This window comes from Excalfactoria chinensis, chromosome 3 (genome assembly GCF_039878825.1).
Source record: "Excalfactoria chinensis isolate bCotChi1 chromosome 3, bCotChi1.hap2, whole genome shotgun sequence".
Lineage (NCBI taxonomy): Eukaryota > Metazoa > Chordata > Aves > Galliformes > Phasianidae > Excalfactoria > Excalfactoria chinensis.
The window spans coordinates 61,609,227-61,626,857 of NC_092827.1; the positions used below are offsets into that span (position 1 = coordinate 61,609,227).

Consider the following 17,631-nt stretch of genomic DNA (forward strand, 5'->3'; position numbering starts at 1 on the left):
GAAAAAGTGTCACTGGGAAAAACTGTTTCTTTTTGTCCTCTTTGGCCTCCTAACTTCTGTGTATTTTCTTGTGTAATAGGTAGTAGTTCTCTTCTGACAACAGGACTGAGACACAAATCTGTAACTCTCCCATTTTTGTACACAAGTTCACCACATTCACCCCTCTTTTTAAAATAAAGAATATTTTTATAGATGAGAAAGGAAATTGCATTTAAAGTCAGCAGCTGAAGTGCCAATAAAAATTAAATGCATACATCTTCCTTTCATATTGGAATGGATGGTTGTTTGATCTTATGAATATGTGTACATAATTTGTATCCAAAGTATACAACTCAATCAAGTGTATAAGCATTTTGCTGCTTTCAGGATTTCAGCTTTCCCTACCAAACAAAAGTACCTTTTTTTTCCCCTTTCTTTCAGGAAACCAAAAGGGAATGGTTTGGGTGCACTTCTGTCACTGGTTTTCCAGTTACACACAGGAGAAAAAAAATTAACTTTACTTAAGTGGAGTGTATCAAACAGAAAAGAAAAAACAAATCTGAAGGTTACCACAAGTGCTTCTTTGAAGCAGAATATTTAAAATCTCACACTGTTAGTAAATTAGGAGGTAATTTCATAGCCAGATTTTTAAAAAGTCAATGATAAGTATACTGAGAATAACAGCATTTTCTAACTAACTAATCTGTAAAGATTAACTGTAAAGAGGAGGAGTCCCACTACAGTGATTTAATTAACAGAACAGAAGATACAGGAAGGTTAAAACATCAATGTAATTTATCACCAAAATAATTGTACTTAGTTCATCAGTAATTCAAAGGGTTTTACATTTTTCAGGTTCATCAATTCCTTTTAACAAAGCATTTTATAATAAAAATGTAACATAATTCAAAAAAGAAAATAGCTTTGATAACATTATGTAGGACTATGCTTATATCCCCAAGTACAAACATGAATCAGTAACTAGAAAACTGAGCAAGAAATAGCAGAGCTCTTCTGTATAGCCTGCAGTATTGATCATTTTCTTGCAATGAATAAAACTGTTCTGGGAGGTAGCAAAAGTTATCGACCCATTCCACTGCCTACTTTGACACAGAAGTTTTCTTTTATACTATGATAAAAGCAGGAAAGGAACACAAAATAGAAACAACAGAATTGTGATTTTTTTTTTCCAGTGATGTGAAATTTCCTCATTTTTGAAGTGGAGCAGCTGACAAATGTAGAGTTGCCTTATTTCACCAAACAAGAATCCCCCATTTATACAACTGATTCTCGGAATAATGAAATTTAGCCAGGTCTTCTTGGGGTCATACTAATTTGCTGCTTTCACTGGAGCTAAATTAAATTCTGTGTTACAGCTTACAAAGGATTATAACCTACAGCTATAACCAAAGTTCCTAGCAGCCTGAATGAGCAAGAGTTACTTACACGCTTCCTGTGGTGGAACTGCTGTCTGTGAGGAAGGAGCCATTGGTCCTTTCCATTTGTGCAAGCCTGAAAGGCAGGGAAAGACCATGACTTTCAGAGATTGTGTTGAACAGTTTCAACAGATGCACTGAGAAGATCACTTCTGCTTAGAAACATCTCAGATATGGTAACTTTGGTACACATGAATAGAAATAAATATGTAGATTTGCTCACCAAAGAGAATCCTATAATTCAGAGAACTTATACTATGATTAAGTAATTCTACTTGCTAAGCTACAAAGAGCAAGTACACTTTTGATATCTAAGTGTGGAGAAAGAAATGTCACTTTTGGTATCAGTAAGATGTATTGATGTCAAAGAGGTGACGTAGAGCTTGGATATAAGAAATTCCTGCTTGCAGAATAGAAGATCTGCATTTTTGAGAAACACCGGAAGTACTGGTAGAAACTGGTTCTGAATAATAACCAGAGGGTAAGGTTAACTGTAAGAGGTTATCTCAGCATACCATAAAAACTAAACAGGAAAGGGAAGAGAATCAGGAAGGGTTAATCAAGCAGTAAACAAGGGCAGCACATCTGCTAAGAGAATCAGAAGTGCTGGATAGGCTGTAAATCCTGAAGTACTCAACCAATGAGAAAGCAGAAGAAGACTTTCACACCAGAATGTAGGAAATGTAAATGTTGTGTCTCTCCAGTTGTGTGCATTTCAATTCTGAAGGTTGCTCGCTTTTGAAAAGGCATGAAAGAAAAAGCTGCACATGAGCATTTCTCACTTAAGGAAAATTATCACTAACACCACAGCAACTCTCATGATAAAATTATTTGAAGAGCTATTTTATAGATGGTTTTCTTTCTGTTCTTTTTGTTTGTTTGTTTATTTTGTTTTTGAACTAACAGAAGAGGACAAATACTTTTGTCACAGAACGTGCAGTGTCTGAAATTACGATGGACAAATAACATCGCACGGGAGAGACATGTCCTGGAAAACAACACCAAAATCAGCGTAATTGCAGGGAGTCACTGACTACGGTTGCTGTGTTTTGGAAGGAACTGATCTAAAAGGATTGGGTTATTACAGTAGGTGCCACAACATTTTTAAAAATCACAGCAGGAATTTCCCATCTATTCAGCTTTCTAGGAAAGATATACCTAATCTATGTAAGACATATAGAAGTCGAGAAACACTTGATACTGTGCATATAAACACAGACATTTCCTCTACTGTAATGATATCCTAAACTTCACACTCAAGTTTGCAAGTGCAATATGCATTATTACAGGCATTTACAAACTTTATTTTTAAAAGCAGTGGGTAAAGACCTAAAAAAAACCAAGACAAAACATGATCTCCATTGTATTCCTTTAGCATGGAACAAGTTTGCCCATCTGTATGCTTCTTAGTATTCCTCAGATTTGAAGAGCATCAGTGAAAGCATGCACAGGTTGAAGTTGTAATGATCACCTCACCTTAAAGTGCAATGCTGTGCCCTAAGGGGAGGCTCCCTCAACTGAAGGGCAGAAAAGCCACTGACTCAAGACATTCAAGCCATCTCTGCTTTGGGCCATCTCAAGAAGCTCTAGCGCCTAGCAAGCAACAAGCACAAACAGGATGCTTACAAGTCTTTGTACTGATTTTAAAACTGATCTTCATATCTCCTTGTCATAGAAGGTGGTACAGCATTAGGGTTCTGACTGTTCCCTGAATTTCTAAGTTAATAAAACTACCTTGCAAAGGCAGATTCTACTGCTACCGTCAAGTTTTCAATCCACACCATTTAGTGAGGGTTTGCTTAGAACAGCATGGAGAGCCAAGAGACAGCAGAGAGACAGGAAAGGAACATTGCTGCAAAGTGCCTTTAGGTGAGAGACAAAATGTAAGCTGAGAAAGTGTACTAGAAGCAACCCTAAGGTGACACAGAACAGAAGAAAAAGGCAGCTGATTGAAGATATATATTATTGTACACACACAGGATTTTTGCTGAAATAGAATGTAACCATAAGAGTTGTTATCGAAAAACAGACTTGAATGTTCTTCAAACAGTGTCAATAAAGGTTTTAACTCTAATACACTGTTTTTGCTACACAGTCTTTTTTTAAACAAGGCCCTAGTTATCTCCTCTAATAAAAAGACAATCACATAAACATAAGGTTCACTGCCAGTTTCACTTGTGGCATATGTAAATATTTACAGTTATTAACACTATTTCAAAACACTGAAATCCTTCACTAACTGGCTAACAGGTCCTTTTTCCATTAACACAGTACTTCTTGATTAGATGTAAGGATCGGGATAATGAAAATATTTACTAATTTACATGTGAAATATTCACAGTATCACATCCACCTAGAAAGCACACAATAGAAATTATGAAAGCTACAGAGCAAATTATGTCTTCATTTCTTTTAGATTTTATTACTAGAGGAAAAATACCTTGAAAAAAAATAGCTTATGAGTAGAAAAATTAGGTTGGATGCATTTGTCGGTTTGTTGTTGTTGTTATTTTGCTAACCACCTTCTGCACATAGCAGGTACAGGTTGGGCTTTGCATCCTGGAAAAGCCCTAAACAGTGCATAGTCCACATTTAGAAAATTAATCAAGAGCAGAATTGAGGAGGAGAAGAGGGAAACCAGTTTACAGCACTTGGGATCTCCATTGATTCTTAAGAGGGTACATAGTTAGAACCTCACTGGGACACAGAAAGCCATTATGGCCTTACCAACTGAAGAAAGGACATAAAGGGACAAAGAATCGTTACATCTTTGTGGAGAACTCTGATTTCTTCATTTGTGTAGACAGTAGACTTATCCATAGACTTCAATTGGTTAAAGCAGTGAGAAGTCACAGATTCAAAGAAACACTGATTGATTTATATGAGTGACGTGTTCCAAGTAATTGACAAGTACTACAACTTAGACAATATCCTGTATTTTTAAGGAAGAATGAAAATGCAGTTTGCTGAGATTAAAAACAGAGGAAAAAAGAAAAGAGATGAGGCTGACGGTAGACAATCCTTCAGCCTCAGTTTCAGCCCCATTTTTCCATTTCTACAAAGATCATGTGATAGGTAACATAGATGCTTGTTAACAAACTTTTGAAGCTTTATTCATGGTGACCCTAAGATTACAGTAGCAAACAGGTAACTTGAGCATAAGCTCTTAATGTTTATTCAAAAAGCTGAAAAAAGCTAATTTTTTTTGTAGGATGGATAGATCAATTACAACAGAAAAAAAACAAACAACTCCCAGAGCAAAATCAAGTCAGTTCCTGTGGGAATATGGATCAGTGTCTGTCTTTCCTGAAAGCAGACTGTCTTCAGCTCTGGTTAGTGCTTAAATCTCATTGGCTCCAAACAGACAGAAGAGAGCTCAATGAAACACTTATGCACAGAGATGGACTCAGTACAATAAACATTATGTCCTAAAAGGTCTTGGGTGAACCCATAAAGGTGAGAACATAAAACACCTGTAATTAATATATCCTCTGCTATAAGTCAGTGGCAATTAATAGTGTCAGCCTATCACAGAAGTAAAAGAAAAGCTGGCTCTAAAATACATCTGAGAAAAACTATATATCAAGAAGCTAAGTTTATTCCCAAAAGTTAAAAAGAAAATAAAAGAAAAACAGCCCATTACAGAAATATTACAGTCATTCTGCAAGTTTTCATTTTGTATGACAGTTGACAGATTTAAAGCATCTACTTTATATTTTATATAACCGTATTCAGAAGCTGATGATTTAAAAATGTCTGACTTACTTCTGAATACAGAGAATTATATCTTTTTAATAAATAATGCCCAGCCAGTAGAGTAGATTAAAATCAGCAAGAATCAATCACAAAATGCGGGCTTCTGGAGACAAACAGTCTGTGCATTTCTTACCTAGTCGCATACTGCTCTATCCTGGAGTGCGTGTCATCATGAAATAGCTGTGGAGACTGAGAAGGGCTATTTAAGAAAAATAAAAAGAAGAGACAGAGAGAAGTTATTTGGTGTCAAAAGCAATTCATGACATACGTAGAGTTATTTTAAAGTAATTTAGACTGATGACAAATAAATAAATTCACAATATTGCTGAGGGGGTTGTTGCTTTGGGACAGCCATGCCCTGTAGCTCATGCACATCAGATTAGCAGCAATTCAGCTTAGAGAAAAGTAGTCTATCAAGCCTTCTGGACAAAGGGATTCTGCATACTCACTCATATTGCTCTGGCCACATACTGATGAGAGTGATAGGACTGTAAGGAAGACAAAAAAAAAAAAGGAAAGAAAGAAAGAAAGACTATGAAACAAACTTTGGAGCCATCTAAGCAAGAGAATGCTAGAGAAACATATATTATTTTAACCAACAACCCACTCATTATTTGAACCAGCAACAAATGACATTGAAAAGAGACAGCAGCAGATATTACAGCATATCATGGAAAGAAAGGAGACTGACTTACAAACTTCATTTTGTCAAAAATCAAATTCTAAAAAATATCAAAACAGTATTACTGATTAAACTGGAATTTATAAACCACAACCAATTTGTTTAAAAACTGTTCAAGCACTGAAGCATTCCTTTCAAACTAACTAGAAAATACTCTTACAAAAACTTACTGGGGAAAAAGAAACACAACAACAAAACATCCCACTGTACACAGAAGTTATCAGTGCTTATTTTCCTACTGCATAAAAATAACCTAAGGTAGACATACATTGTATAATATTCTGTCACATGGATAGGCATTTAGGATTTCTGATTTAACTTTTTACAAGAACCATACTAATGAGCATTGCCACCGGAGGTAGGGAGAACTCATATCAGTAGTTTCCTCAGCACAGTACTGGCAATTTATCTGTGTATTTTCCACACAACAGGCTAAAAGAGTCTCACCCAAACCTGTGATTACAGTTTTGATACCCAAATTCCTGGCACCACTGGCAAACTTTTGCTTCCCTTTGTGACATATTTGTTGTTAAATAGAGATCAGTCAAGGACTGTCCTCGTGAACAACATCTGAACATCTGTGTGCACATTATGCTTAGAACAGAGGCCACCAGATATGCCAGTTTTCAGATTATTTCCTTCTGTTTCTTAAATCGATAATGTGTGCTTTTTTTTTACTGTAAATAAAGCATATAATCCTCTGGTCAAAAAACTGAGCATGGACAAGTGCACTGGACTTTGGCATGCAAGCAGAGCACATATGCTGAAGTTCAACATTGGCTGCTGGTGGTGACTAAGTGGTACAGTGTTTAGACAACAGACATAGAAGCAACAAAGATGTCACAGGGAGTCAATCCATGAAACCAATTCTGGTGCTCTGTTAAAATATCTTGATTTTTCTCATATTAGAGCCTCCTTTGCTGACAGAGACCAACTACCAAAGTAAATAAAGTGGAGTATTTCTGTCATCACAGCAAATAACACAGAGGAGACACAGACAGTGCTCTGCTCTATCATTCCTCCTGAATTTCTGAAGTTTGTTAGAACTCATTAGCTCAGAGATTTCTAACTTTAGGGACTTAACCACGACCATACAAAGAGGAAGGTTCCAGAAGTCCAGTCCCCTGAAGCCTATAAAGGTTTTTTTTGGTAAAACAGCCATGAAGATCCCCCCAAATTAACTGCTACATAGCTCTATAGCAAAATACTTCTAAAATCAGAATAAAAACAGGAACTTTTCAAATTCAGGCAAGATCTACAAATAAAGCAAACAAATGCACAATCTTTGGTTTTACTTTTTTTTTTTTGTTTTTAACTGAGCAGACCAGTAACGCCAAGAGCATTTGCTCTATAATTAAGCTTACGTCTCCAGGTTGTCACCCTCCAGAACTGTTTGCACAGGTAGGTAGCCAAGACGCGGATGTTTTGCAAAATACTTCTTTGAGCGGAACTTGTTCTTCAGCACTTTGGTGAAGTCTCGTACATCTTCCCCAGATGTCGTCTTTAAAAGTTAAAAGAAATGAAATTGAACATCACTAAATAGCACTGACAATGATGCTGTTGCTATTCTGAAAGAAGGAAGAACTTGAAAATATTAGTGATGTCAAAAATGCCTTTTCAGTGTTGTGAAACACAGCACACTAATAATGGTGTTGCATCTACAAACTCACTTCTATTAGAAAGAACAAACAAACAAAAAAACAGTGAGGTGTCATGGTTTTGTTATTTTTCTATTGGTATTCCACAACATAACATCATATGGAGCACAGAGAAGAACTACATGTCCCAGAGGACCTCACGGTCCGAGGGGGAAATATGTCATGGAAGTGACACTTGCTCTCCCTCTCACTGCCTGGCAGCAGGTGTGGGTGTGCTTCCAAGCCGTGTGCCTTCAACTTCAAAGCAGGCTTCTTGGTCTTCAGAAACCTCTCTCTCTATTTACTTGATTTATTAGCCTCAATTTCAATTAGATTGTATTATATTGTGTTATCTTGCATTCCAATATGATACTACAGTAAAATTCCTTGAGCCCAGCTCCTATTCCCTACCCCTTCACCTTTTCCCTTCCCATTTTTGGGGTCAGGGGGCCCACGGGCCTACTGCCCCCCTGTCATGGACATATTTTGATGACGCAAGGCTTCAAACTCCAAGCTGTGAATGCACTAGATTTACCAATTACTTTATAAATTAGAGAAAAACTGAAACAAGTTCAAGTCTTAAGCTGAGCATTTACAAACAGTCTTATAAAACTGAAAACAACAAAGTTTGCCAGATATAAGGGGATATTCTCAGCCACTGAAAGTAGTTCTGACAGTATACTCATGCACATCAATCTTGTGACTCACCTTCACAGAAAAAAATAAAAGCCCTGCAATGGCTTTGCTGAAAAAAAATACAGCTAACAGGAACGGCTTCACTTTGAAAAAAAGAAAACAAAAACACCAATACACCACAGAGTTTACACAGCCCCACATACTCACAAATTGCCACAAAATATTATATACCTGAACTGAAAAACCTTATAATGGGATAGAAACAGTAAGTGCTACACCATTCTCTCCTGCAAGAGGCAAGCTTTTAATGAGAATTTTCTCATGTCACTAGATCTCTTCCTACAGATTTTTACAATTATCTGTATCATTCCAGGGCCAAGAAATAGCTGCAGACAAAATTATAACCATCCTACAGGCGCTGTTCAGAGGCACAGTCAGAAGCAGATCTGGTAAGAACAACCTGTGCCTGAAGTAACAAACCTACACAGTGGGACAGCATCCTCCTTACTACCACACTATGAGGCTGGTACAAAAATCAGCCTCAAGATTTTGCAAGTCTAAAATTACCAGCTACAACCAGCAAAAGCTCCCTAAAGAAGCTTTCCTACTGGTCCTCCCTGATGCAGCCCTTTTCCAAAACCAACAAATGCTTAGCTCCATCTCACTCCCACAGCTGGAATTTAGAACAGAATTTAAATTGGCACAGCTGCTTTTAAGGATCAGTTTAATTAGAAATAATCACAGCGGTAATGACAACATTGCTTTGGTAATGCTACTCAATTGCTGCTTCAAAAGCAGGGATGCAAAGCAAAATTGACAGGGAAGGTGAAAGAGACAATACAAGGTGAAAGTGGCTATAACAGATGTCTGTGGGCAGAAACAACAGTATACAATTTGACTTTATAGCACTCTTGTTTTCAGACCAAACTGAGTACAGAATGATCCCCACCACATAGAGCAGTGTTTTGTTGTTTGTTTTTTTTTTTAACTGCAGCTGCAAAAAGCAAAAACACTGATTTGGCCATTCCCCTCCTGTATTAGCCGCTGGTTTGCCATGGCTTCCACTGTCTACAGCCCAAACCCTGTAACAAGCTGTGGACTGTATTTCTGCAGGTGCTGCTTAGGGAGAAGCATGTTAGCATAAAAAGATGCTAAAGTGAATGATTATCTGTAAAATAAGAAGAGTTAAGGGTGTTTTGGTTTCTTAATTTTTTTCTCCATTACTTATTAGTAAAAAGCCTAACAGCACATCAGACAAACTTTTCTTCAATTGTATCTTCTACTGTCTAAACATAAAACTTACATGTGAATACGGAAATATGCTTAATATGTATAATACAGGCAGTTATAAAATCTGTAATGCATGTCAGAGTAGCAGTGAAAACAAAAAATAGTCAAACTGATGTTTGTGTCATCTGGCTTTAATGAGTAGCAACAGAATTGGCACGTTTGGGATAAAGAAGCATTTGAAGGCCAGATTTTAATACCGGTAGAATTCAGAAAGGGCTCACAAAATCATGCTCAGAAAGCATCTGCTACATGCATGGAATCATTCAAATGAGGTCTGTGAAGTCCAAAGAGCTGTTGCTTCTCACACAACAGTAACTCCAGCAGATGGAACTCTGTCCCAAGGCCAATGAATGAAAGTTTTACTACCTACACATTACAGAAATAAATGTGTGGTGAGCTGCTAAACTTTTCCTCTGGTGTACTCTTTACTTGATATGATAGTCTGATCCAGTTCTTTGAAAAGACTAATTTTACTGCATACTGAGTGAGGATGATAAATACTAAGCAGTGAAATTTGAGAAGATATGGAAGAACTTTTTTTTTTCCCACATGGATGAAGACGTAACTTTTAGAAGCATTTATTGTATGTTTTGCCCACAGCTACACTACACAATCCAATCAAAATCCATGCCAAAAGAGAGGTACTATAACATTTATCTCCTGAAAATGAATAGCCAGGAGCAGCTGCATAGAATCTATCTATTAAATTAGAAACAACAGGTGACTTGTACAAATGCTTACATCATGACATCTTGGCTTAGGTCCACACAGGTCAACAGCACAAATACTAGAAGTAATTAAAGAAGTACTTCAAAAAGCAAAGAAAAAAAAAAAAAGAAGAAGAAGAGAAAAAAAAAAAAAAACTTCTCAGGCAAAACACAACTGTGTCAGCCTTCATTTAAAACCTAAGTTCTTAAAAATGGTGAAGTTTAGGAAAGAATGACTAAGATCCATGGCTGGCATACATAAATAATTAACAAACTCTGTTAATGTCTCTAGGAAAATATATGAAACAACTGACAAATTGGCATTATCAATCTTCAGTACACAGCCAGGAATAAATCAAGTCATAAGTCAAACTAGAACCAGGAAAAAAACCTTGTAAACCAATACATGCTTATGAAACTTCTGGATTTATATGGAAAACAGCAGAAAATACAGAATATGCTAGGCATAGTTTTCCTGTGTAGGCTAAGAAAAAGATTGTGATAAATTTTTCATGCATTAGTAATAGGACAAATCTTTATTGGGAAGAAGTATAAAGAATGTAATGAAACTGTTAGGAGAGCTGTAAAATTTATATATATATATATACACATATATATGTATGTATGTATATATATATATAAAAGATATACATATAATGTGAATATTTATGTAAATTTTAAGATTATTTTAAAGAGAAAAATCTTTCTTACATCTCCATATTTTGTTTCTTGACATTTTATTAAGCTGTAACATTAAGTAGATTCTGCACCATTAACCAGATGGTACTTGATATATAATATACACTCACACATGTCAATCACTCCAAAACTAATGCCTCCTATTTATTTCCATGGAAACTACAACAGCCACCACTACTGAAATCCACTATCTCACTGTGCTTTGTCTTCATAAACATTCATTGACATGAATGTCAATGGGTGCCATTTTTTGCTGCAAGAAGAAATTCAATGACACACCTTTGCTTCGTATGCATTTCCATGTCAGACACCATTTTTTCAGACTGCTGCTCTGTTGCCATCTGACACACAGTAACAAAATACAATGGAATATTGGTGGGAAGCTTCAGCCTCTGCTGCTATACCACCAATATCTGCCTCTGGCATTGTGGGCCAACAAAATACAAAAGGAAGCATTACTTTTGGAGCAACCCTCATAAACACATACATTTTAAATAAACAGATGCACCCAATTCTCCAGTAACTTGAACTTGTTCAAATTTACACACTCCTTCCCATTCAGCAAAGCATGTACACTTTTCAATAGCATCTCATGGTCCTTGATAGAGGCAAGAGAGAACATACCACAAAAAATCAGGTTATTAATGACACAAGAAACGTCTGCCACTACTGCATCAGTGACATCTGCATTGTGTAGCACTATGAAGATGACCTTTCTCTGGACACTTTCAAATAGAGGCATTTCATAGCACGTTTTCACTAAGAGGCATTACAAATTTTGTGAGCTACGAAATCAAGCTGTAATTTCAAGAGTAACTCTTTTAACTCAGAATTTTACAAGTTAAATTGCAAAAGAGTAGCAGATGATATAAACTGGCTAGCTGAGCAACTAGAGGAAAGCATGTTGAGCAGCTGCTTGATATCAAATATAGTTTTGTGTGGTGTTTTTTTTCTAGGAAAGGAGTAATAATCTCTGAGCTCCACAGCTGGAAGCAATGTTCTGCATATAAAATACTCAGATTAGCCCATTCTTGCTGTTTTCTCTGATCTTCCCCATAGAACAACCCTATTTTATTAACAGTGAAGTGTCACCCTTGGTGAACTGATAAACTTGTCAAAATGAAACCACTGACTTTCTTATGTCAGTTGCTTATAAAACATCGAGGCTGCTTAATGTTCAGGAATGTAACTGTCTTCTCTGGCTGTCAGTAGCCATTAAGCTTTCTGATGACTTACCTAGAGGAGGAGCCTTAGCAGGCACTATTGCAGATAAGCTTTATTGTGCCTGAAGTAAAATTTTCACTCTAGGGTAAAGTAAAATTCAGCTAATACTTTCTGACATCTTTCTTATCCTGTTCTGAGCTTCTTCAGGGTAATAAAATTATGCTCATTTCTCTTGCAAGGTAAACTGCCAACAAAAATTACTAAAATTAAAAACACAATCATTAGAAACATATTTACTTTGGACACCACATTAAATTCTTTTGAAGAACCAGCCATTCAAAATTTACAGTAGATCATTTGCAAACAAAATGTAATGGAAGAAAACACAGAAGAGAGCTCCTAGAAGGAGTAAGGTATATCCAGAAGTTAAATACAGTCAGTTGATTCTGACTGTATTCAGATGCATCAAGAATTATTTCAGAGCTCTCTCTGCCAACATGTCAAATCCATTTTATCTTCACTATTTTTTATTTCCTTATGCTGAAGAGGTTAACCTTTGCAGCCACCCTTTTGCACGGAGAGGCTACAAAAAAAAACAAAGTTCCCCAAATTAATGGCTGTGCCAAGTTTGCGTAGTGACACAGAGGTCAGGACCTCAACAGAAATCAAGCTTGCAATGATCAAGTTTTCGTCATTGCTGATCTGAGATCAGTATGTTACTTCAAATTAGCTGCTTTTAAGGTTTTGCTATAGAATACAGGAGTTGTAAAGTCAAAATAGGTTGGAGAAAGAAAACTGATGCAGTAATTATTTCTGCTTGGAATTAAAAGATGTAATTGGTACAGAGAGTCACATTCATATAACCCAAGCATCACTACTGAGAGAATTCCTGTTCCAAAAAACTAAAGACTTAAGAGTATTCCTGACTTAGATGCTAGATTCTGACTGTAGGATTACAGTGAATTGCAGAAATATATATATATGCATAACCAAAGTAGTTATCATACATTTTTCAATCTTCAGCATCAGGAAAACCAAACTACAAGGAGAACACTAAAGGGCATTGTCGATTGGGCTTCAGTAGCAATACACAACTATCTAGCCTTATTCTGAAATCATGAAGGAATTCCTACCTGATGCAAACACTGTGGAGGATCTTCCTCTTGTAAATACAATTTTAAATGCAGATTTCTTAAGCCATTCTTCAAGTTCTATTAAATTTAGTAGTAAAGCTTCTGAGAAATCCCTTCATATTCCTACACTGAATAACTTACCGGAAGGCAATTAAAAGGTTTTCATTACATCTGTGATTAAGCTCAAGTTTGAAATGTCAGCTTTATTAATCAGTTAAGCGTTTGTTTTTTCTAATTATTGCTAGTAATCTTGATATTAATGCACTTGTATCAATACATTTAGAAATGTAGAAAGAAGCTAGATTTCATTAAGGCAGTTCAATGAGAGCATGTATTTTCAGCCTGCTTTGCAACACAGGCCACAAAAATAACATCAACAGCATCTGAATTAAAAGATTCTAAAAACATGCTAACCGTAGCAAACCAGATGCACTCTTTCTGTTCAGACTATCTGTATTGTAATATAATGAACTCTAAGGAATAATTCATGGATCTTCGGTACCTCCATTTTTATGATTGTTTTTTATTGTGTAGACTCAGCACTATTCTATTTTTTGGGCATCATTCCATCTAAATACATAAGCTATTCTAATAACATGCTGCAAACCATTTTGCAAGTTCTTGAATACTATATTGCATTAATTGAGTTCAACCTGTAGGGAGGCTTAGCAACAAATTAGTACACCAGCAATACACAGGACATTGCTAAAACAACAGTAATAAAGTAAAAAATAAAGTAAAAGTAAGTAAAGTAAGTAAAGGTGATTTTTTTTCATAGCTCTATCACCATTGACAATACCAATATCTGGACCAGACTCTGAATGACATTATCTAGCTTGCACAGGAGCTGGACTAGATGACCTCTAATGGTCCCTTCCAGCTCAAAATGATCCTATGATTCAGCACTAGATTCATTTTGTAAAATCAGGTTTTTAGTCGTGACTCAACTCAGATAATAGTTAAAATGAACTGCATGTAGGTACTGATTATGTAAGTTAAATAGCCATGTCTTTATTCTGTTCATATAATGGGTCATTTCTGATCTGAATTTGTTCTAAGCATACAGACCTTTTAGTGCTGTTACTTAAATTATATACAAGTTATGCTATTAAATTTTATGATTGAATGAAAATTCTTCTGAACAACTATGAGATTAGTCTTAAGAAAAGCATCTCTTTGAAATGCCTAAGCTGATGCATCTTGTTCTCAGTCTTAAAACATCACATGTGCGTGTGCACACATTCAAGCACTGCAATTATATTCAATATTCCGGTTTTATTTTTACAAAACAACTGAAGTTTCCTCAGTGAGTATTTCTGAAGTGGATACTAGGAGTAGACCATTCTCCCCATTTCTACAGACTTTGAACACAGTGACTGAAAAAGATCAACAGCACTAGTAAAGCACCAGATGACTTTCAAAGAGAAGAGTGAGAAGACAGGCCCTGCAAGACAGATGGAAAAGAAAGCCTGGCAGAATATCAAGGTGGCAAAGGACTGTTAAAATTAATTTAGACTACAAATAATATGGAAAAACAACCCCTTAGGAATGGGCAGTAAATAGGTACTCACCGGTATACAATACTCCACCATTGGGTAATGCAATTTATGCCCCTTAGCTGTACGGCCAGAAAAGAAGCAGCTCTGACAGACATCATAGTTGAAATGTTTTAAGCTCCGGTACCTATGGGGACATTAAAGAAAGTGATTAGAGCTTCCTAAAATCAACATTAAGTTGATTTATTTACTCAGGTTTTCTTTAGGAACATCTATATGCATAAGCAAAACAACAAAGCAGAAAATGTGATCAATATCCTTTTTACAAAACAGAGCCACCAGGAGAATGATAGTTTTTATTCATTTTTAAACCAAAACTGGATTATGTAATGATTCATTTCCAGACTTCATCCGCTGTTGTTTTTATAGTACAGTAGTTCTGACCGGATGAGTTTTTATCATTTGTCTGAAACTAAAATGAGCTATTTGAGGCAAATTGAATAGCTACTGAATACTTTAAGTTTAAACTAAATTGATTCCTAAGAGCAGTTCTCAGTACCCATCTACGTTTTTTCCCCCACTGAGTTTCACGTTTTGTTTTGTGTGACAATAAGTGTTTATAAAAGCAAAGGTTTGCTTTTAAGGATGCTGACGCAAAAGCTTGTAGCTTTTACTCAAGATTAAATGGCAGCATCTGCCTACTGCTAAGATGCTAGACACGTTTGTTGGGTTTTTTTTGCAGATCTCTAGCATCATTACAGAAATGATTAAAAATGAGTCATTCTTTTGTCTTCCTTTCTCTTTTGCCTCCAGGTCCTCCTTTTCCACACTACATATTTCAGTACAGACGAGATGCATCAGCTCTAACTTAGGCATCTCAAAGAGATATAAACTGGAGATTAGCCATGCTACACTCTGACAAGTGTTAATTAAGAAAAATAGAAACATCTATCTTTCATCTCCTCTTAAGACAGGCAAGAGACTTTGATCAGATTAATAACTTCTGGAAGTACTTAACACCTCCATATTTATAGTGAGAGAAGACAATCACTAGCTCTTACAAGACTGACTAAAGTTTTCATGCCTAAAGCTAGGTGGGATGAGTCTGACCAAAAGATTCATATTAATATCCTTTAACATAATAGAAGCAAGGAGAAAGTATGGGGAACAAAAATAACACATCTGCCTCATTATCTGAAGAAAAGCCTTAGAATCACTTAAAGGTAAGACTGATTTATCATTCCTAAATAAAACAAGGAATTACATAACCACAACAGTAGAAAAATCAACAGTTATGTTTAGCACTGCTCCCCTAATTCATTTTGCATCTTTTATACTCTGGAGCAATCAATACACAGATGTATGTTAGTTGTAACAGTACTCATAAAGGGCACCAAATAGCCAAAGCCTCACAACTGAAAGTAAAAGCACACTGCTCAGGAGAATAACAAGGAAAATATCCTTGGAGACATTATTCCTTTGAGAATTCACAGCTTCCTTTGAACAGCCTAAACTTATACCATGTTCAGTGCTTCGAGATAGGAACTGTGCAAGACTGTGCAAGTCTCATCAAAGTAACATATAAATGTTTGTTCCAGGCAAGGAAGGATTGCTGCTGAAGGGAGTTCAGTACTGGCTGACATGACTGACTGCTTCACAGTACTTATGGAGGAGATGAGGGCAAGTAGCCAATTCACCATGAATCCTCTTGCTCCACATAAGACATAAATGAGCATTTTCTTTTGCTCTCATCCTCACAAAACATACAGCTGCCTCTTGTATCCATCCATCAGTGCCAAAATACTTGATGACAGCCCATCCTGCACATCTGCCAGTCACAAGACCACTGGGTATTTACCAGTGGGACTAGATGAGCCAGAAACAGTGGTTCAGGAGCTCCTGCAGAGAGATCCACTGTGGTCTAACCAGGGGTGGCAGCTCCCATCTTAAGTGGATAAAATGGTGAAAAAGCAAACACGGAACGTGTACTTGTTTCATGTAAAATAAACAGATATTTTCAGAGAAACTGCACCCAGTTCCCCTTCTCTTACCTGAAGCCAACAATTGGACATTCTTTGCAGATGTTGCACTTGGCCTGATGTTTTGCTGTTTCTGCAGCTGCCACGCGGTGCAGAACTGGTAGCCATACCATAGACTGTGGCTCTAAGTGCATCCAATCTATAAATTGTTTTACAGTAATTTCTGGCTTATTGTGGTTCTGTGGAAAGTACAGATACATATACATTTTAAATAACAAAAATAAAAAGAAATACAATTTTAGAAGCCTCAACAAAAAAATTTTCCTTAGCATTCAATTAAAAAAACAAACTGTATTCTGAGCCCATGGTACTCTTTCCAGACAGCATGTTAAATACACAAATACACACTCAAAAAAGGTTTTTTTTTTCTTAAAAAACAAAAAAAGAGAAAAATAAATCTGTCAGTTTACAGGCAATCATTGAAAGAATGCAGCAGAGCTAAAATAACAGCATGGCTGTTTTAAGATTGAATAAATATGTTTCCATTCAAGTTGTAACTAATAGAGGAACCTAGCTATAAAGGAATTATAAGCAATAAGAACAGACATTATCTTTCTGAGCTCACTGTAACAGAACATAATTTAAAATAAAAGCTATACTTAAAATTGTAACATATGATTAAAAGCAATGCAAGGATTCTTAAACTCAAGCCTTTCTGTTTTTTCTACTAAGAGGAAAAAAGGAATAATGTGCTTTCCCTACCAACAAAATACTTGTTTTTATTGCTCTGACATCTTGCTGCATATTCTGTGCTCTCCTAATTATAAATCATAGAATCACTGAATGAATTGGTATAGAAAGAACCGTAAAGATCATCCAATTTCAACCTCCTGCCACCAGCAAGGCTGACACCCACTGGATAAGGTTGCCCAGGGCCCCATCTAACTTGGACTTCATCACTACCATGGATCAGGCACTCACAATCTCTATGGGCAACCTGCTTCAGTGCCTCACCATTCCTTGAATAAAGAATTTTC

General features: G+C 36.3%; 1 protein-coding gene across 3 annotated transcripts in view; it reads right to left on the minus strand.

Annotated features, from left to right (window-relative positions):
* The window catches only part of UTRN (utrophin), a 340,380-nt gene that overhangs the window by 19,329 nt on the left and 303,420 nt on the right, over positions 1-17,631 (minus strand). For all 3 annotated transcript variants that reach the window (XM_072330886.1, XM_072330885.1, XM_072330887.1), the window contains 6 exons: positions 16,667-16,833; positions 14,691-14,802; positions 7,218-7,354; positions 5,621-5,659; positions 5,305-5,370; positions 1,426-1,491 (listed from right to left, as the gene is read on the minus strand). In XM_072330886.1, coding sequence (XP_072186987.1) covers positions 1,426-1,491; positions 5,305-5,370; positions 5,621-5,659; positions 7,218-7,354; positions 14,691-14,802; positions 16,667-16,833 — 587 coding nt within the window. The remainder of the gene's footprint in view (positions 1-1,425; positions 1,492-5,304; positions 5,371-5,620; positions 5,660-7,217; positions 7,355-14,690; positions 14,803-16,666; positions 16,834-17,631) is intronic.